At 40.7% G+C, this 22,656-nt stretch overlaps 1 protein-coding gene across 1 annotated transcript; it reads right to left on the bottom strand.

The window, feature by feature from the left end:
- Positions 1–11,277: 11,277 nt before the first annotated feature.
- Positions 11,278–19,552, bottom strand: LOC118239418 (cancer/testis antigen 55-like). Its single transcript, XM_035450140.1, has 6 exons — positions 19,394–19,552; positions 18,295–18,361; positions 14,149–14,333; positions 13,555–13,699; positions 12,129–12,241; positions 11,278–11,484 (listed from the first exon to the last, which is right to left on the bottom strand). The coding sequence occupies exons 1-6, from the start codon at positions 19,550–19,552 to the stop codon at positions 11,278–11,280; spliced, it is 876 nt and encodes a 291-aa protein (XP_035306031.1).
- Positions 19,553–22,656: the final 3,104 nt, after the last annotated feature.

The raw sequence follows: 22,656 nt of genomic DNA, 5'->3' as shown, positions 1-22,656 counted from the left end.
TTTCTTAATTTTGCTGTTATATGTATGGGGAAATGGTGTTTCTTGGAGTCTTTTATATTTCTCTAACCACGCAGACTTTGGGTTCTAAAAACTTTTTGTGGCCATATCCTTACCCATTTCCACAAAATACCTGCTTGGGTCTTTTGTATTTAACAATTGGTTGCTATTATACTTCTTAGTGATTAATAGGTCTTATTTCTGCTTTCTTGCAGTGCTTGTGAGGAAACCCGGGTCTTGGGCTGTCTCCCACCTACAAATTGGTGCCTGTCCCAGTTGCCATCAGAGAGGCACCATCCAGCAACTGATAGAGGTAGATGCAGAGACTGACAGCCAAATATTAGGTGGAGTTCAGAAATCCTGCAGAGGAGGGAGAGGAGAAAGGAGTGTAGGAGCCAAAGGGGTCAAGGACACCACAAGAAAGCCCCCACGGTCAACTAAGCTGGGCTCACAGGGACTTGCCGAGGCTGAACCAACAACAGGTAGCCTGCACAGGACTGACCTCTGCATATCCGTCACCGTTGTGTAACTTGGTGGACTCCCAATCGTGGGAGCAGGGGCTGTCTCTGGCTCTTATACTGGCTTTTGGGACCCTATTCCTCATACTGGGTGTCCTTGCCCAGCCTTAATACATGGGCCGGTGCTTAGTCTTACTGCAACTTGATATGCCATGTTTTATTGATATTCATCCTGGATGGAGACAGAAGAAGAAGGGGTGGGGGTGAGATGTGGGACGGGGTGGGGGGAGAGACTGGGAGGGGAGGATATAGGGAAACTGCAGCTTGGATATAAAATAAATAGATGAACTTTAAAAAGGAAGTAGTATAAACTCACTCTGCAATTTAAAAGTCCATAGTGCCCAGAGAATATATAGTTATCAAAAGAATATACTGTTAGAACCCAGCTACTGCTCAGGCCACAATACCTAGCATAGGCTTTGTCCTTTTGTAGATACAGACAGGCACCCTCAGGAGATATTATCTTTGAGTAACAGACTTACATATGCCAAAATCTCTCACCTGGAGAAGTGAGTTTACATTAAAGGGGGTTATTGTGGCTACATGTCCTCCTGCCTACCTTTTCCTTGCCTCCTGCATGGGAGCCAGAAAGTTTAGCCAATTATCAACCTCCTTGGTTGAACCAGGTTTACTGGTCTCCAAACAAGAGACAGCCCTCAACAGCTCTGGTGTCCTACCCGCTGGAAACTTCTTCAGTGAAAAGAAAGCGGGAGCGAGAGGAATGTCAGTCTCATCCAGACTTCTTGATAATGGTATGCATATATGTGTTTGGTGTTGTGCATGGCCACTGTTGTGTTATACGTGTGCATGGAACTCTTTCTGGGTAATAGCTAAAAAGCTTTTCTGGCTTTTCTTCATAGCCCTCCCAGAAAGTGATGAGCTGCTAAGAAATTTGAGGCCTCTTGCTTTCCAAATTATTAAGTTTATAGTATGGTTGCCCTTGCAGAGGACCAGAGTTCGGTTCCCAGAACATAGAAATTTTTTTGTTGCGCCTTTGTTTTTTCCTGGCCCCAGTTAGCTGTACAGATATAGACACATAGGTATACTTAAATAAAAGTAAATTATTTTTTACTATTTTAAATTACAAGAAAACGAGTAAAACACGAAAAATGAACACCCCATCCCTTGTGAAGTAGCAATTTGCCAGTATTCACTGAAACACTAGTGTACTAACACTTCCCTGGATCTTCCACACTGCAACTTTCTCACCCATGCTAGTCTGTTAGTCCTTATTTAAAAGAAGGTGTCTCAAGAGGCCTATCCTTCTTTTCTAGAAGAAGGCTCCTGTAGTTTTTCTTTGGGACTGCTGGTCAGCTCTGTTCCACCAGCTGCTCTCAAAAAAACTACACAGAGACTTCTAATTAATTAAAAGCACAGCCTATAGCTTAGGCTTATTTTGGGATAGTTCTTATAACTTAAACTAACCCATTTCTATTGGTCAACGTGCTTCCAATGGTTTGACTCCATTCTTCTTCTCAGTGTCCTAGTCTGACTCTCCCACCCAATTTCTTCCTGCCCAGTTATAGGCCAGTCAGCACTTTATTAACCAATGAGAGTAATACATGTTTATAGTTTACAAAGATTCTTCCACAGCATTTCCCCCTTTTTGTCTAAATAAAAAGGAAAGTTTTAACTTTAACATAGTAAGATAATATGCAACAAAAACAAACCCCAGGAACGTGGGTGTCAGTGAGGAGACCTTGGAAATCTATGTGGCCTCCTGTAGTAGATCAGTACTTATCACTAGCATAGGTGTGGACTTTGGGAGCCCATTCCATATAGAGGGATACTCCCTGAGCCAAGACACACGGGGATGGGCCTAGGCCCTATCCCAAAGGAAATGACAGACTCTGATGACCCGCTATGGAAGGCCTCACCCTCCCTGGGGAGCAGAAAGGATTATGGGATAGGTAGGGTTTTAGTTGGGGAGTGGTAGGGGAGGAGGGGACTGAAAGGGCACTGGGATTGACATGCAAAACAATTTTCTTTCTAATTCAAATAAAAGAAATCTGAAAAAAAGAATTACAGTTACAAAATACAGTCCAATTTTATTTGATAAACTTAGAGAATATAATCTATTATTTATCTTATTTTTGTGAGTCTAAAGTTTTATATTTAATTTACTTTTTATCATAACTATTTAGTCTTTAACTTCAACAAAGACCCTAAAGCAGTAGAATGTTATCTACCAACAAGAATATCTGGCTTCCTAGACAGTCACCCAAAGTTCTTCTGTAACATTGGAGCATCCAACTTTGACCAACTGATCTAGTATAACTGATGAACTTTTCTGAGAATCACAGAATTTTGAAGGACTGTCCTACCTTGTCTTGTCAAAGTTTGGCAGTTTTTTTCCTTTGTGTCCTGGGTTACTTCCCTCAGGTAGTGAGTTTGGTTGTATAAAGAACAAGGACTTTTTTTGTAATAAACTTGGCTTGTTGCCAAGTGATGGAAAAGTCTCTTTTCAAAACTTTGCTATTGACATGGTGGTTTCTTTAAATGAAATTCTGAGGCCTTTAGCAGATTCCCTATTAATAGCTGATCAGTTTCATCACTGCCTTGTGCTAGACAGCCTGGAAGACTGTATGGGATCAGATGTGTGTTATATATATGGGATGATTCCTGTCCCTGACTATGTCTTATAACTGAATAAATAATGAAGTCAATTTTGTGTCAGTTGTTATAAATTCAGCAGTTTCAATATGTAAAACACTCTTTCTGCATATTGTGAATCGGCAACTGTGTTAAGAGGTTCCATTAATACCATGAGAATGGCCTATAATTCTGAGTTTTAGACAGAATTATAAGGACTTAGATCTACTTTACTTGTATTTTCTAATTTGTAACATGTCTTTCCTGATTTTATTTGCACCAGTATATAATGTAGGGGCTGTAAGGATTCAGGAATTATTCTGGCCTGCCTCTGTCACCTAGCATAACGTACTCGGGCAGTACCCTGGTCAGCCCTGGGTTCCATGACTACTAGTGTGCACGAAGGTGCAAAGGACCCCTTAAAAGAAAGACCCCACCCACTTACGCTCTTTTTTTTTGCTTTCTCTTTTCACTCTATATCCTGCTCTCTTTCCCTCTCTCTTTCCCATTGTTCCCCTGGGGCAGACAGGACTTTTCCTGTCTCCCACTTCTCTTCTGTCCTTTTTCTGTCTCTGTGTCTCTTTTCTCTTTCCTTCCCCCTTTCCCTTTTTAATAAAACTTCTCACTAATCTCTGTCTGCCTGACATGTTTGTCCACTGCCTCGGTCCACCCATGCCTGCTGTGGTATCCTCCAAGGTCCCCCATGCATATTATCATACATGGGGTCCAGTTATCGGTGTTTCCTGTACAATGTAAGAAAGGATCCAGTTAAAAAAAAATCAATTGCCCTACTATATACAGATGATAAATGTGCTGAGAAAGAAATCAGGGAAACATCACCCTTTACAATAGCAACTAACAACATAAAATATCTGAGGTAATGCTAACCAAAATAGTGAAAGACCTGTATAGTAAGAATTTGAATCTTTCAAGAAAGAAATTTAAGAAGATACCAGAAAATGGAAAGATCTCCCATGCTCTTGGATAGGTACTGCTCTTTATAATTTGAGTTCTCTTGCTTTTGGGATAATTATTGTTAATCTCTCCCAGAAAATTACTACAACCTCTTTGCAAGGGTTCACTTTCTACCAGTAATTTGTCAGTTTCATCGTTAGCAAATGGTACTATACTTTCTGATGGATCTATTCCTGTTAATTGACAAAATCTCAGTTTTCCTTTTAGAATCAACTTAGGGATCTTTCCCACAAAGGTTTCTAATTTTTTACTTGATACATGTGGCAAAAGAGATTCATTCTATGATAATATCTTCCTTTTGCATAAAATTCCTGTAGGGGAATTCGTAGAGGGTTACTATGACTACAATACAGTTGCCTTGCACCCATATGATACACATGTGCAATTTGCTTTTTCTCTTCCACCAACACCAGTTCTCCCTCAGCTTCAGCCATTAATTCCCTGGGACTATTTAAGACCTTGTCACCATCTAAGATTTTTTTTTTAAGTAAATAGTTGATCAGGTTTTATCCCAAAAATGTGCCATAGATGGTAAATATCTCCTAGCAATCTCTGAAAGTAATTTGTACTTTTGGGGGTCTAATTTTTCATGAACCTGTTTCATTGCCTAAGTAATTAATAGAATCTCATCTTTGTATTTTTTCAGGAGAAATTTGTACAAGGCAAAATTTTTACTTCTTCAAGTATTCTTTCTAAATTATCTACATTTGAATAGGATAATAAAATATCATCCCTGTAATGTTATACTATAGATTGAGGAAATTGCTTGCATATTATTTGCATCAGCTGCAGTACAAAATATTGGCACAAAGTGGGGCTATTTAACATTCCTTGTGGGAGAACTTTCCATTGATATCTCTTAGAAGATTCAGAATTATTATAAGTAAGCACTATGAATGTAAATTTTTTCTGTCCTTTTCTTGTATTGGTACATCAAAGAAATAAACTTTTAAATCAATAACTATTAGAGGCTGCCCTTTTGGCAATAGAGAAGTAAAGGAATTCTAGACTTAGAGAGCTCATTGGCTGTATCAGCTTATTAACAGCTCTTAGATCTGTTACCATTGTCCATGTTCCTAATTTCTTTTTAATAACAAATACAAATATTAAAGCTTTAATATTCCTCTCTGTCCTTCTTTCCCTATACATTCAAAGCCATCTTGCACTCTGTTTTTACGATCCCTAAGAGTTGAATATTTACCTCCTGAAGAGGCCATTTTGGATGCTAAGATTTTTATGATATAATTATTATGTCTGCACTCGTGTCCACCAGAAATTCAATGATAATAGCATTTATTCATACTTTTAATTTTGGTCTCTGCTCATCTATAGAAGTTTGCCAATATACTTATTTTGTGGTTTTTTCCTGATTTTTTTCATTATCTTTTTTGTAGTTCTTCTTATGATCCAAAGGAGTATGATTTCTTACAATAGGTATTAAACTCTTTAATTGTTGTCTGAAGGAGCTTCCATAGTGATAGGAAAGGACTGAGTTGAACTTGGTATAGGGGCCTATGAGAGGTTCCTCAGGGAGTTTCATAATGACAAATTATTGCCTTGATAATCTCTTGCTGATCTATATTCTTTTGTCCAATGCCTGCCTTTGCTACACTTTCTGCATAATCCAGAAGGGAGAGGTGTTCTGTTTGGATTATGCTTAAAAAAGCATTGTTTCTAGAAATTCCCTGTTTCTAATCCTTTTTAAAGTGAGCTTGTCCGCCACAATCAAAACATTTGACAGTTCGATTTTTCTTTAAACCTCATGAAATCACCTCTTCTATCCATGTATCATCATCATGAGTTTCAATATTAACTGTGTCTCTGGATCCAATCCTCCAAAGGTTCTGACTTTGCTTCTAAAGGCCTAATTATCCTTTTACATTTAGTATTAGCATTTTCAAAAGCCATAGTCTCAATTATTATTTTTTCTAGTTTCTGTGTCTGATATCGTTCTATTGACTGCTAAGGATGCTTTGTAAGAAATCCTTGACGGATTCCTTTGGGTCTTGTATAACTTTTGTAAATGATTCAATTTTCTTTCCTACTTCTTCAATTCTGTCCCAAGCTTTCAAAACTGTTGCACAGCATACAACCAAGAAGTGGTCATCATATTACATTGCCTTGCTAAAGTAGTGTAATTTCCTTCCCCAGTAAGTTGACCTTGTGAGATATCTATACCTTTAGCTTTAGTCCATTGTTCAATGTTCTTAGCCTCTTCCCTGAACCAGGAAGTCCATTGCAATTCTGTTCTAGGCTCTAGAACAGCTTTAATCAAATATATCCAGTCTATAAGGATAACTCTATTACAAACTGACAACGTGTTTATCATCTGCTTCACAAATGGTGAATGGATGCCACTTGAGACTACAACTTCCTTGAATTTCCCTAAATCTAACATTGTCGTAGGCTTTCAGGTAGCTCTTATAGAACCTCTGTCATTTGGCACTTCCTGTAAGCTTCCTGGATATATTAAAATGGGTTCTCTTAAGATTTTAGGTTCCCTTTTAGCCTTAAAATGCAATGTTGAATTTGATCCCCCATTAAATTCCTCTATCTGGGTCTGAATATTTCTATGATCTGTTTTAATAAGTTTTTCTAAGGTTGGCATCCTGGCACTCATATTCACCAACTTTTTTAGAGATAAAGTAAGAATTATCAAAATGATAATTAACAGTATATCAATACCAGTTAAGTTGATTGTTGTCCCGACCTGCAGGACCTCAATCTTGGGCAAGAGAGTCGGGGATAGGGAATGCGGACAAGAGACGAAGAAAGAACGACCACGAGACAGGATTCTGATCAAGTGGCAAACTTTACTTTTCTCAGGCTAGCTTATATAGTCAGGATATGGGGAGGGCAGAATGGTTTGTTTGTGCACCAGGTGTTAGTATAGCAAGATATTAGGAAGCCACAAAGAGGATGTTTGGCAGGGTAAAGAGTTCATGAGTAAGAGGTCCAGGAAGGGTTGCCTAGGTGACTGAGCCTGTGGGTGGAGGACTGGGTCTTTTTCTTGAGCTGAGGTTCTAAGGAGCTGCTATGTAAAGGTTAATATACAACTATGTGGCCGGCCAAGAATGGCCTAGGATCTCATGCCCAGCCCTGAGATTTGCTCCCAACAGATTATGCCTTCATTTAATTGTTCAATTTTTAAATCATTCATAGAACAATCATACAGAGACCAATTCTCTCTATTGTAATTATGTTTCCCATTTTTAATGTGGGAAAACTCTCTTTTAAACTAATTCCTTCCTTTGAGAATTCCCAATTGACTTTACCAAATCTGCCAACATTGTCAGTGAACTGTGAGGTATGGCACATCTGATCCAAGAACTGTGAGCTGAGAGTGTCACCCCGAGGAGAAGGGCTGTAGGGGAAGTCTGCCACAACAAGAAAATGCCAACTTGCTCAAAGATTTGGGGTGAAAACAAAGAAAAACATAACTAGTTTGGCAGGGACTCCAGTGGGAGCCTGTCTGCAGCTCAGGCCTGGGCCTGGACCAGTAGCTTCAAATTTGCTTTTTCCTGAATTTGTACTTTTACATTGGATGCCAATTTGTAGCATGAAAAATAAAAGACCCAGAGACAGATATTTTAGCTAAAGCTTCAAGGGGAAGATCAGAGAAGCAAAGCAGCCAAGCCATTAGCTCTTACCTCTACCTCGGACCAAAGGGGCGATTCACTGAACCTCAGATTGCATCTCTAGACTGCTATGATCTCCTCAACCTAGCTAGAGACAAATTCTTTTTATACCTATCAAATCCTGAGATTAAAGGTATGTGATCCTAAGTGCTGAGATCACCTTTGTGTAAGCTGTTTCTCTTTAAGACTAGATCAATTTCATGTAGCCCAGTGTGGCCTGGAACTAACAGAGATGAATCTACTTGTCTCTTGAGTCCTGAGATTAAAGGTGTGTGCCACCACCACCTGGCTCTATGGCTAGCCAGTGTGGCTGCTAGAATTAAAGGTGTGTATCACCACTGCCTGACCTCTATAGCTTGTGGCTGGCTTTGCTTTCTGTATCCTCAGGCAAGCTTTAATAAATAATCAATCGAAGGTATAAACTGTATAACAATAAAAAATAACAAGGGAGAAACAAGACCTCACTGTCTTGTCTGCTGAGAAGCTAAGGAGGTAATGTGTGGCTCTAGTTTGCTCCTTCTTCTCTCTGTTCTCTCAGCATTTTCCTCTATATCTGACTGCAGGTTTTTAATTACATAGACCAATTCAGAACTTCCATTTACACAAGTTTCCACCAAAGGCAGTGTAGATGCCAGGGAAACGGGACGACGCCTGAGGTCATGTTGGTACCTGAAGAACATGCTGCCATACAGATGGGGTGGCCTGAGGTCATGTTGGTACCTGAAGAACATGCTGCCATACAGATGGGGTGGCCTGCGCTGCCACCTGGGGCCATGGTGATGTCTAGGTACATGGCCCTACCACAGCTAGGAGCTGTATTGACGTCCAAGACCCTTGCTGCCATCGAAGTCCTTGTGACTGCCTGGAGTCTGGGCCACCACCTAGGTCCATGTTGTAGTTGGGTGACCACAATGCTGCTGGGTCCATGCCAACCTGAGAGGCCTGTGCTGCCACCTTTAGATATGGTAACATCTAGGCTCAAGCTGCAGCTGCTGGCCATGTCTAGATCTGTGGTCCTGCCACAGCAGGATCTGTGTTGATGTCTTTTGCCCATGTTATCACAGGGGTCCATGCAAACCATGTGATGAACCCTGTGTTGAACCATGTGTTGAAGTACAAAGGCTGTGATGAATTAGTCTTACCCCTCACTGGCCTGGTCTGGAGAAAGCTGCCCTCCCCACTTAAGAGCTGACCCTAACCCTCACTTGCTCTGAGATAACTGATGACTTGATGACCCTGCATTGAAGAGCTGGTCCTGACCCTAATAGGAAAGCTGCCCCCAAAACACTTGGGAAAGCTGGCCTCACCCCTCACCACCATTGTGGGAAAGCTGGCTCCGCCCCAGAGAGGAAGCACCTGATCAGACCAACTCAGCTACCTCTCCAGGTACACATTCAGGGCTTTGAGTTCACACTCCCCAACATCCAACCCATTTATGATCTGTCAGAGCACTTGAAGGGACTGGTCCTGCAGAACCATGGCCAGGGGATCTCCATGACTAGGGGTAACAGCAGGATATCCAAGGATTGTCAGTGAAGGTAAAGTATTGTTGGTGTACTAGAACACAGAGGCCTTGAATATAACCAACAACACATTACACAATGAATATTTGTGTGCCCTATCCCAAAGAATACGACAGACTCAGAAGACCCACTATGGAAGGCCCCTGGGGAGCAGAAAGGGTATGGGATGGGTAGGGTGTTAGTTGGGGGGGCAGGGGAAGGGGGGAGGGAGAGGGACCTGGGATTGACATGTAAAATAATTTTCTTTCTAATAAAAACGGAAAACAAACAAACAACAAAAAAGCTATTTTGACAAAAGGGTATACTGTACAATACACAGCACCTCCCAAATGACACTAAGAAGAATGAAGAAGATATGGAGAGGCAGGAAAGACGGAGGATTAAATTGGGTTGGGTTTTTAAAATTTTTTTGCTTTTTTGTTTTATTTTGGTATAGTTTTTTGTTCGGTTTGTTTTTTTCTCATTTTATTTCTTTTTAACCTTTCCTTTGTGGGGGACACTACTAGGATAAAGGGTGAATATGGAAGGACTGGGAAATGAGATTGGGGTGCATGATGTGAAATTCCCAAAAAAATCAATAAAAACATGTTAAAATAATAGCTTGGAGATGGAGAGATTGGTCAGGGATTAAGAGCACAGACTGCTCTTACAGAGGACCCAGTTTCAATTCCTAGCACACACACATGGCAGCTCATAGCTATCTGTAAACTCCAGTTGTAGGGGATCTGAAATGCACCACACACACATGCAGGCAATACAATAATGTACATAAAACAAAAATAAATAATAATATTTTAACAGGGCAGTGGTAGTGCATGCTTTTAATCCCAGCACTCAAGGGTCAGAGGCAGGTAGATCTCTGTGAGTTCAAGGCCAGCCTGGTGTACAGAGCGAGTGCCAGGACAGCCAAGGTTGTTAGACAGTAAAACCCTGTCTCAAAAAAAGAAACCAAAAAATAGTATTTTGGAGTTGTTTCAGTTACAGTTGGAATGACATAGTTTCCAGTGATCCAGAGAAATTTCAGGGAAGTAAAGATTGTGAGAACTGTGATGGTAAATTAAAGCCAGGGTTATATGTGAAAGACTCTGTTAGTTAAGGACAGGAATTTCTGGTCAAATCCTGGATAATATGCCTGGGGAAAACATAGCACAACTTTGCAGTGATACTGAATCTCTGAAACGTCACTGGCCTTCAGATGCATTTATGTGTCCATTAGACACTTCTCCCTTGGGTCAGCAATGACATGATCATGAAAAAGGCTCTAGGGTTTTATGTGATCCATATCTGCAAATGAACTACACCAATCCCATAAAATGAAAATTGATATTTTACACTTATGATAATGTTTTGTTTAAATGAGTTCTTAATGGGATGTGGAACGATTTAAATCATAGCAATTAAAACTATAGCAAAGCACTACTACAGCCCAGTGAATTTATTTTACTACTCTGTAACTTTCAATCTGCCCCTAGGATCTACTAAGAACTATTATAAATGCTGGGAGTTAAAAAGTGACTCACCTAACACCCTATTTTTATGGAGATGAAATGCTACCATAGGAGGAGGATCCACAGAAAAACACTAAGTTTAACAAATGGAGTAGCTGGTAGGAAATGAAAGACACTGTAGAGAAATAAACTTTGGAAAGGCATAAGGACACTCAGACTAGAGGACAAGCTGTAAAGCTAAGTCATACCCCATCACATTTGCCGGCTCATCCCCAGAATCTTGAGTCAAATGCTTTGCTTCTCCATGCTGCTTAATGGCCCACAAGGCCACTGGCAACACAGAATCTGCTCCTGCTTATGGAAAAAGATGCATTTACCTTAAAGGCAGGGTTGTTCCTCTGCAAAAATCACATTCCAATAGGACATGTTTTTAAATTAACATGGTACCTTCCTAAAGTGAGTTCATGTTGCTAATGAAATTACCAGGATGTTCAAAAGAAGAGTCATACATAGTTCATATATCTTTGCTTTACATGCTCATATTATTTTATTAAACCAGAGCCTTAGAAATAATATTGAAAACGAATTATGAGGCTTGGTCAATACACATCTCCACCGGGATCATTGATACTGCCCTCCAAGAACAGTGCTGCTGAACACTGTCCACAGCAACCACATTCACAATGTCATAGAGCCCGGGTGTATAACCAGTAGGCTTCTGGAGGGAATCCAAAGTGAAATAGATGATGTCATCCACCACACCAGTTCTTCCATCAACGCTGGTCACACAGACCTATGAAGGGAAATGAAGGCAGTGAGTATGGAGAAGCAGAACCCACCACAGACGGCCCTCAACAACCCCTTGGCTGTAAACAGCAGGTCCCCCACCCCATCACTGATTCTCATCCTGGACACACAGGGAAAGTAAGTCGATACATCTGAGTCACCGTTCTACCCCTCTCCTATTAAAGCAGAGAAACAAGATGAGCCCTGGGCTACTGATAAGAGGATGAACCCTGCATGCTACTCAATGTGGCCTCACCCGCTACCTCCCTGGCTTCACATCTCATTCTCAGGCTGTACTAACCAAGGTCTTACTCCACCCCCTTCCCCACCCCACCTCCCTCCTCATCAGCAGATTGAACACCTCAAACCCAGGGCACTTAGTTTCCCCACAATTGCCTCAGAGCTAAGACACTTTGTAACTGTTGTCCACAGAACATCCTAATGTCAAGTAAAGCACACAACCTAGGAATTAAGTATGTGTGTATTCTACATTATTTTCTGCTAACTTCCTTTTCAATCAGTGAATGTGTCCACTTTGGCAGCGGATATACTGCCAGACATACCAAACAAAGTCCTGGCCTAAAAAAGTGATCAGGAAGGAAGGATAGACAGCTGTGTACCCATGACAAGGGCAACATAGAAGTATATTACCTCATCCATATTTTGGGAGTTCAGGAGGCTCACAGTGTGGATAGTGATGTTTGAAGTTCCCGGCTTCAAGGAATATTCAACCAGCAACAAATCTCCTTTAAAAGGCAAAAATCCTAAAACAGCCAAGAATATTAGAAATGTAAATATTATTGCACTCAGTTTATGTCGCATTACCAAGGCCATTTGCCACTGCAATATTGTGACCAATATTTCCTGAATGTAAAGTAACTTTTCCAAATACTTAGATATCTTTTGGATAAGTATGGTGGCTCATGCCTTTAATGCCAGCACTCCAAATGCAGAGGCAGGTAGATCTCTATGAGTTCGAGGCTAGTCTGTTCTCCAGAGCGAGTTCCAGGACAGCCAAGACTACATAGTAAGACCGTGCCTCAAAAAAACAAAGACAAAATAAAAATACCCATCACAGAGACCTTGAATATGTTCCTACAATAAGGAAAGTTTATAATCCTTTAAACACTGGTTCTTCTATCTTGATTGTGGACAAAAATCTTCAAGATGAAATAAACCGTTTCCTCCCCAGGTTGCTTTTGGTCATAATGTTCATCACAGCAGTTGAAACCCTAATTAAGACACTCTCCCTCTCCCAGGAGCTATCAATCACCAATATTTCCTTTGCTAGGAGTGAACTTGATGTCCACTTTCCCACTTGATGCTGGGATTTGGTCTGGCTTGAGCTTGAGATTCTTTGAAAAGGCATTGAACACGAATGATAGGTATAGTCTGTTGGTCTTGGGTTACATGATCTTGAGAATGTGGAAAATGTCCTTGAAATTGGAAATCAGGTACAATAAAGGGGAAATATGAAATGTTTAAAACTTTCCTGATATCATTTACAATGTGAATGCAATCACTAATGACTACGATTTTTTATTTATCAATAGATGTCTTAAGTTTTTCGTTTAGAATTTTTGGTTTTCCAGATAGGTTTCTTTGGGGTGTTCTAAAGCTCACTGGGTATCCAAGATTTGTCTTTGAACTCAAGAATCCCTAGCTTCAGGCTTCTGAGTGCTGAGATCATAGACGTTTTGTTTGTTTTTTGAGACAAGTTTTCAAAAAGCTTTGGGACTAAAGGCATATACCACCATGTCTGCAAAGGTGCATTTTCCCAATTGATGCTTTCTCTTCACAAATGAATCTAGTCTGTGTCAAGCTGACATGACAATTTGCCAACACAGTGAGTCAGTGTTTTTTAAGAGTGTTGCTACTGGGAGGTCCACCATACTCCAGTGGAAACCCACATGTCCATGAATGTATATGCAGCACAAATTGGACTTGATCAGTGAATAAAAAGAGGACACAAAGTTGTTTGGATAGGGGAGAGGGGTGGATTTGGGGAAGGATGTGAATATGGTCAAAGCTCATTGTATAAAATTGTTAAACAAGCAAATGAAATGTGAAAGAATACCTCCAGAAAGAAGCTGCATGGGAAAAAACGTTTCCTTGCTGATATAGATGCTGTCCCGTGTTGCATACGTCACACACTTAATGCAAAGTCTCTTGTCAAATTCTGATGGTTCAATACCATAAATAGGATCAGACATAGTTTTCACCTATAAGATAAGGAGACAGTGGTTGCAGCTAAAATAACAAGTAGAGGCAGGACTTTGTATAGGCAAAGGATTAAACTAGGATTTGTTGTGTGTTAAGTATATCTTAATTGCTATATGAAAGACTATGATGCACACAGTTCATGCTAATTCTACTAGTTTGAATGCACAGGATAGAAAGTGGCTTTTCACTGAGAGTTGAAAGTTGCAGGGTCAGATTGAGTTGCATACAGAGAACATCATTCACTGTGTTATTCAAATATAGGGGAAGAGACACAAAAGCTTTAGGACCAGAAAAACATCACTGCAATTGAATACTAGAACATCAAATCTGCTAAACTTAAAGGAGAATGTCAACAATGACCCTATATCCACAATAATGCTTGTCTTGATCAAAGAGGAAATATCAAAATCCCATTACTATAATAGAATCTTAGCAAACTCAGTCTTACTTTGATGGTTTTTAGTGCATGAGTTGTTTCATCTTCTTCCACGAGAGCAATGACGCTCATTCCAACATTCACTGGAACATTTCCACACACCATATCAGGATTGAAGAAGATAGTCTCATTAATCCAGCCATAGTCGGTACAGAGATAGGTAACAATTCCTCTGACAGACTTAAATTTGGAGTTATCTATGACACAGGGAAACAAAGGTCACACTGTCAAATGCAAAGAGCCACTAAACAGAAGTCGTAGTCTGACTTCTACCACCTGTGTAGATGTGAGCACATACCATCACTGCTCTGACCAAAATAACTATTTCTGCAGCCTAAGGTTGTCACTGTGCCTCCATGGCATCTGCAGGTGACCTGTGCCAGTAGAGTGCAAGGGATGTGCTCATCTTATCTGCTCAGGAAGCCTCTTTGAATTCCCATTATTACTAGTGTATGCCTGCCTCATCGTCAGTAGCAAACGCACAGCCATGGTTCTGCATTCTGACAGAGCATTAAACGATATGTGCAGATACAAGGATACGTTTCCAAATTGTCTCTTACTCTCCATAAGCATAAAGGGTAAGTAATGTTTTGGGATGTGGCTCCAGTAGCCTGCTGGGACCACCGGGCACCTTCCTCTGTGGTACCCTCCTTATGACCGACTCTGCCTCCTGGCTTCAGATACATGTGTGCGTGGGAAACAAGGCCAAATTCATTCTCAAAGTGAGATGGTCCCCTTCTCTGGGGAATACAAAGGCGTCTTGTAAGGGGAAGGCGGAGACAGTACAGCCCACAAAGACTTATGTTCTTTGAGTTGGTCCAGACACCCTCCTGCGTTGGTCCACCAAGGGCGCTTGAGGCACAGTTAGACAGTGCTGGCCTAACTGTCGGGAACTCAGGCTTACCCTCATGCTCAACAGCCACTCAGGATGGCGGCAGGTCCCTCCCCCTATTTGTTGCCTCACCACTCCTCACGTGGAGGATACCCTTTCTGAGGAGTCTCCTTGAGTGGGGAACATGGGGGCTGACTCCCAGAGCCAGAGGATTACCTTGAATCTGGAGCTTTCCTTGAGATTCGGTCCTCCTCTGAAAGAAAGTTAAAATACGGCGCAAAATTCTCTGCATGATTACCACAGGCCTGGGCAACACAGAGGCTTTCTGATGAAGCTTGAGATCTCCTGACTCTCAGTAGGCTTCCTCGGCCTCCCGGAGATGTCAGTGAACGGCTAACCGCTAACCGACAAACCTGAGGAGAGCCTGAAACAGCGTACCTCCTCCGCGGTTTCCAGGTGTCCGTTTGCGTTCTCTTCAGGGAGACCCCTCGAGGCCACTTTTCACTTCCCAGCCAATGAGACGCAATGGTTTGTTTACGTCACTGCTGTAGCCAATGAGAGACACTGAGAAGGGAAATTTAGCCCCACCCACTCTTGCACAGGTGAACCAATAGAAATGTCTCTGCAAAATTCGAAGGTTGGCCGTTAGTAAGGGTACTCAGAGGGTGTTTCTCATTTAGCATTTCTGCTTTGCTTGTTGTTTTTAGTTCTTTGGGTGAGAGTCTATTGATTTGAGATGGTTCCTTCTTATAATTTTTTATTTGAATTACAAACAAGATTGAATTACATGACAATCCCAGTTCCCTTCTCCCTCCCGTCCTCCCCTATCACCCCCCCCAACTAAAACCCTACTATCACATATTCTTTTTTCTAATCTACACCTGACTCAACCTTTCTGCTCCCTCATGACCTCTGCATCCTTCCTCTTCTTCCCTTCTCATTCTCGTAGCTCCCTCCCCCCTCTTCCCGTGTTCTCAATTTGCTCAGGGGATGGTGACCCTTTCCCCTTCTGCAGGGGACAAAGTTTGTCTCTCTTAGGGTCCTCCTTGTTTACTAGTTTCTCTGGCAGTGTGGATTGTAGGCTGGTAATCCCTTATATATGTCTAAAATCCACATATGAGTGAGTACATATCATGTTTGTCTTTTTGTGATTGGGTTACCTCGCTCAGAATGGTTTCTTCTAGTTCCATCCATTTTCCTGCAAATTTCAAGATTCCATTGGTTTTTTATTTATTTTTATTTTATTTTATTTTATTTTGCTGAGTAGTACTCCATTGTGTAAATGTACCATATTTTCTCTATCCCTTCTTTGGTTGAGGGGCATCTAGACTGCTTCCAGTTTCTGGCTACTACAAATAGTGCTGCATTATTGAACAGATGTCTTTGTTGTAGGAATATGCTTCTTTGGGGTGTATGCCTAGGAGTGGAATTGCTGGATCTTGTGGTAGACTGATTTCCATTTTCTGGAGGAGTCGCCATCCTGTCAGAATTGCTAAAATCAAAAACACCAATGACAGTTTATGCTGGAGAGGATGTGGAGAAAGAGGAACACTTCTCCACTGCTGATGGGAATGCCAACTTGTACAGCCACTTTGGAAATCAGTATGGCGACTCCTTCTTACTATTTTAAGCACTTAGGGTTAGACATTCCTTGGATCACTCCTTTTTTCTTTTCATTTTTATTTAAATTAGAAACAAGCTTCTTTTATATGTCAATCCCAGGTTCCTCTCCCTCCTCTCCTCCCTTACCCCCCACCGACCCCCATTCCATCTCCATTCTGCTCCTCAGGGAGGGTGAGGCCTTCCATGGGGCATCTTTAAAGTCTGTCCTATCATTTGGAGCAGGGCCTAGACTCTCCCCTGTGTGTCTAGGCTGAGAGAGTATCCCTCTATGAGGAGAGTGCTCCTAAAGTTTATTTATGTACTAGGGGCAAATACTGATTCACTACCAATGACCCCATAGATTGTTCAGATCTCCAAACTGACATCATCCTTCAGGAGGTCTGAAAAGGGACAAGATCTCCTAAGCCAATTGGGAGCATGGGGGGAGACGAGAGAGAGTTACAAGAAAAAGAAGGGGAGAAGGGGAGGGGAGAGGAGGACATGAGGGAACAGAAGATGTAGTCAGGGGAAGAATAGAGGAGAGCAAGAAAAGAGATACCATCATAGAGAGAGTCTTTATAGATCTAAAGAGAAATCTGGCACTAGGGAAATGTCCAGAGATCTACAAGGATGACACCAACTAACAATCTGAGCAATAGTAGAGAGGCTACCTTAAATGCTCTTCCCCTATAATGAGATTAATGACTAACTAGTATGCCATCCTAGAGCCTTCACCCAGTAGCTGGTGGAAGTAGAAGCAGACACCCACAGCTAAACACTGAACTGAACTGGAATCCAGTTGCAGAGAAGGAGGAGTGATGAGCAAAGGGGTCAAGACCAGGCTGGAGAAACCCACAGAAACAGATGACCTGAACACAGGGTTGCTCATGGACCCCAGACTGAGAGCTGGGAAAACAGCATAGGCCTGTTCCTTGGATCACTTCTTAAACATTTTGTCAGACAGTTGCCCTGATTTAGTTTACCATGCAGGGTCTTTATTTCTCTTATGGAAAATTCTTTCAATATAAGACAGATTATTCTTATCCCCTTTTGATATTAATTTGGCTTCTGGGTTCTCTGCTCCTGATGTCTGCATTTGGGTCCTATCTGGTTCTATCTGAATGAATGAAAGATAATTGTCCAGTATAGTGTATCCCTCATTAAGTATGAAGGAATATCAGAACCATGTGGATAAAGACATTTCTTGGGGCTGGTAATGTGTTGTAATTGTTTCCTTTTCAAGTTCTTTATCTTTTTTCCCCTGATATCTCATGAAAAATGAAGAAATTAGAATGATTATGACATTAAAGAAGCTTTTTGGCCTGATGTGGTCAGAGGTTTCCCTATTCAGGATGAGGAAAGCAATCAGCCTACCCACACAGACTACCCACACAGACTACCCACACAGACTTCTCTTGATATTTTGAAAGTGGAAAACCCGAGTCTGAATGACACTTTTCTGAAAAGTCCTGAATTATGAAATGTGTAACATTGCCTGAATACAGAATGTGGTGCATACTGTCTGGTTGTAGTTCAGTGGACTTTTACTCAGTCCTCTTGATAGATGGTCATGGTCCTGTCCCTGACATGAAGTCCTGGCCAGGCCATCGCCTTATGACTAGAATCATTAGGATTGGGCCAGAGAGTTGGCTCAGAAGATGAGAGTACTTGTTGATCTTGCTGAGGAAATTGGTTCCATTCCCAGTGTCCATATGGTGACTCACAACTGTCTGTAATCTCCATAGGACATCTGCTTCTGATCTCTGCAGGCACCAGCTGCATGTGGTACATCTAGAGACAAGCAGGCAAAACACCCATACCAAAAAAAGAAAAAACAATTTTAATGTATTTTTAAATGAGCAAATGATTGAACATACAGATATACAAAGAGATAAACATGAGAAAATATGCTCTATAGTTTTATCTGTACAAGGCAGGTACAAACCAAAGCACAGTAAGAAATGTTGATAATAATCAGAACTCAGCTGAGCATGGTGGCACAGGCCCGAAATCACAGCACTTGGCAGGTGGAGGCGGGAGAATCAGGAGTTCAAAGCCCACTTTAGCTACATAGAAAGCTTAAAACCCTGTTACGAAAGTATGCAAAAAAGAATGTGCTGAAAAGATGGCCCGATTGTTAAGAACACTTTTTGTTCTTGCAGAGGACCTGAGTTCCCAGCACCCAGAGGATTGCTCAAACAACCTGTGACTGCAGTTCCAGGGGGATCTGATGCATTCTTCTGACTTCCTCAGGCACCAGGCATATAGGTAGTACTTTCATACACATAAAATTAGTAGAAAAATGTGTTAAATAACAAGAAAATGTACCATATATCTGAAAAAGGTGGAAAAAATTTTTACAAATATTCATCATAAATAAATAGCAAACATTTGAAGAGAAAAATATGTGTAACCTATTTTAAATTTTATAGAATATACGAATTATCAAATGTTGCATAGCATCCCACTAATATGTATGATTTTACGTATTGATTAAAATGAATTTTTAAAAGTCACAGTGCAATGTCACTTTATACTTAGCATAGTGACATAAGAAAAATAATAAATAAATAAATATTAACACTATGGATGTAGAAAATTAAAACCCCGAGCAACAACTCCACCCCATGCCATGTGGCTTTAGCAGGTGGGACTCAACCAAATGCAGCCTGGGCTTTCTAGCCCTGGCCTTGGAGAGGACTCCAACAACACCTCCACACCAACCAGGAGCCAGACAGGTGGGCAACATTATGATCCCTTTGTGATCAAGAAGCATAGTCCTGCCCAGCACCAAGACAAACTAAGAAGGATAAGGAGACTCACATGCCAGCCTGGGGTAGCTCCAACCTGGGCCCACCTGGCACTTCGTGGCACCAGGCAGGTGAGCAAAGGGATGGTGTGGTATGGGAGAGGCACAGCGGAAGAACTGAAAGCAGTGAAAAGTGAGCTGAGGTGGGTGGCTTCATTGCCACCCAGAGCCATCGTGATGGCTAGGCCTTTGCTTATTTGGAGGTGTGTGTGTGTGTGTGTGTGTGTGTGTGTGTGTGTGTGTGTGTGTGTGTGTGTGTGTGTATGTGTGTGTATGTGTGTGTGTTACTTTCATGTAGTCTAGGCTGGAAAAATGGAAACTTTTTCTTGAGTCAAAATCTCACTATGTAGCCCTGGCTGGCTGACCTAGAACTTGCTCCACACACCAGGCTGACCTTGAACTCAAAAAGATCCACCTACCTCTGTTTCCTGAGTGTAATTTTCTTTCTTAGTTGTGTCTTTGTGTGGTTTGGGTACCAGGGTAACTGTAGCCTCGTAAAATGAGTTTGGCAATATTCCTTCTGTCTCTATTGTGTGGAATAATTTGAGGAGTATTGGTATTAGATTTTCTTTGAACATGTGGTAGAATTCTGTGCTGAAACCATCTGGGCCTGGGCTTTTTGTGTTGGGAGACTATTGGTAACTGTTTCTATTTCCTTAGAGGTTATAGGTGTATTTAAGTTGTTTATCTATTCTTGATTTAATTTTGGTATGTGGTACTTATCTAGAAAATTGTCCATCTCCTAAAAGTTTTTCAGTTTTGTGGAATACAGGTTTTTGAAGTATGACCTGATGATTCTCTAGATTTTCTCAGTGGCTCTTATGTCTCCCTTTTCATTTCTGGTTTTGTTAATTTGGATAGTCTCTCTCTGTCTTTAGGTTAGTTTGGATAACGATTTGTGTATTTTGTTGAATTTCTCAAAGAACCAACTCTTTGTCTCATTGATTCTTTGTATTGCTTTCTTTTGTTTCGATTTTATTGATTTCAGTCCTCAATTTGACCATTTCTTGCTATCTACTCCATCTAGGTGAATTTGCTTCTTTTTGTGCTAGCGCTTTCAGTTGTTCCATTAATTCACTAGTGTGGGATTTTTCCAGCTTCTTTATGTAGGCACTTAGTGCTATGAACTTTCCTCTCGGCACTGCTTTCATTGTGTCCCATAAGTTTGGGTATGTTGTGTGATTATTTTCATTAAATTTTAGGTAGTCTTTAATTTCTTTCTCTATTTATTGACCCAGTAGTGGTTCAGTTGACAATTGTTCAATTTCCATGTGTTTGTGGGCTTTCTGAAATTAATGTTGCTCTTGAATTCTAACTTTAAGCTGTGGTGATCTGATAGGGCACAGGGGTTTATTCCCATTTTTTTAAATCTGTTGAGGTTTGCTCTGTTACCAAGTATGTGGCCTATTTTTGAGAAGGTTCCATGATGTGCTGAAAGAAAGTATATTCTTTTGTGTTTGTGTGAAATGTTCTACAGGTGTCTGTTAAGTCCATTTGAGTCATAACATTGTTAGTTCCCTTATTTCTCTGTTAAGCTTCGTCTGGCAGACCTGTCCAGTGGTGAGAGTAGGGTGTTGAAGTCTCCCACTATTAGTGTGTGGGGCTTGATTTGTGATGTAAACTTTAGTTATGTTTCTTTTATAAATGCAGGAGCCCTTGTGTTTGTGGCATATATGTTCAGAACTGATATTTCCTCTTCATGGATTTTTCCTGTGGTGAATATTAAATGCCCTTCTTTATCTTTTTTATTGATTTTAGTTTGAAGTTTATTTTGTTAGATATTAGGATAGCCACACCAGCTTGTTTCTTAGATCTATTTGATTAGAAAAAAATTTCCCAACCTTTTACTCTAAGGTAATGTCTGTTTGTAAGGTTGAGGTGTATTTCTTGTATACAGCAGAAGGATGGATTCTGTTTTCATAGTCAATCTATTAGCCTGTGCCTTATTATAGGTGAATTGAGACTGTTTATAGTAATGGATATTAATGACCAGTAATTGCCAATTCTTGTTATTTTTATTTTTGTTGTTGGTGGTAGTATTGTGTGTGCAATTACCTTCTTTGGGATTTGTTGCTATAAACTCATCTATTGCCTGTGTTCTTGTGGATGTAGCTGACTTCCTTGGGTTGGTGTTTTCCTTCTAGTACTTTCTGTCTATCTGGGTTTACGGATAAGTATTGTTTAAATTTGGTTTTATCATGAAATATCTTGTTTTCTCCATCTATGGTTATTAAAAGCTTTGCTGGCTAAAGTAATCTGGGTTGGCATCCATTGTCCCTTAGTGTCTGAATAACGTCTGTCCAGGACCTTCTGGCTTTCATTGTTTCTGTTGAGACGTCAGGTGTAATTCTGATAGGTCTGCCTTTACATGTTTCCTGTCCTTTCTCCTTTGCAGCTCTTAATATTCTTTCTTTATTCTTTATGTTTACTGTTTTGATGATTATGTGGAGATACGACTTTTTTTGGTCCAGTCTATTTGGTGTTCTGTAAGCCTCTTGTACTTTCATAGGCATATCCTTCTTTAGCTTGGGGAAGTTTTCTATGATTTTGTTGAATATATTTTCTGTGCCTTTGAGTTGGACTTCTTCTCCTTCTTGTATCCCTATTATTCTTAGGTTTGGTCTTTTCATGGTGTCCCAAATTTGCTGCATGTTTTGTGTTAAGGATTTGTTGGATTTAAATTTTTCTTTGACTGATGAATCTATTCCTTGTATCATATCTTCCACGCCTGCAATTGTCTCTTCCATCTCTTCTATTCTGTTGTTTATGCTTGTATTTGTGGTTCCTGATAATTTACTCAGATTTTCCGTTTCTAGAATTCCCTAGGTTTGTGTTTTCATTATTGCCCCTATTCCAGATTTCAAGTCTTGAATCATTTCCTTCACTTGTTTGATTACTTTTTCTTGGTTTTCTTTAAGGGATTTGTCGATATCTTCCAATTTTTGCTTGTATTTTCCTCCACTTCTTTAAGGGAATTTTTCATTTGCTCTTTAAGAGTCTTAATCATCCTCATAAAGTTATTTTTGGGTCATTTTCTTCTCCTTTATCTGTGTTGGGATGTTCAGGTCTTGCTGTTGAGTGTGTTCTTACCTTTTTGTCTTGAAAGACTCCCATGGGGTGGAACCCCCTGGATGAACACTCTGGAATGGCGACCCCCCAGTCACCATGTGGAGATGAAAGCTTGATGCAAAGAGCAAGAGGCTATTTTATTCAGTAACTGGCCCCTGGACCAACTGGTTACTCATACAGAAGCAGAGGAGCTGGACCCTGAGCTCTG

Source organism: Cricetulus griseus, chromosome X (genome assembly GCF_003668045.3).
Source record: "Cricetulus griseus strain 17A/GY chromosome X, alternate assembly CriGri-PICRH-1.0, whole genome shotgun sequence".
Classification (NCBI taxonomy): domain Eukaryota; kingdom Metazoa; phylum Chordata; class Mammalia; order Rodentia; family Cricetidae; genus Cricetulus; species Cricetulus griseus.
The sequence above is the reverse complement of the archived record's forward strand: the minus strand, read 5'-3'. Positions and strand labels throughout refer to the sequence as shown.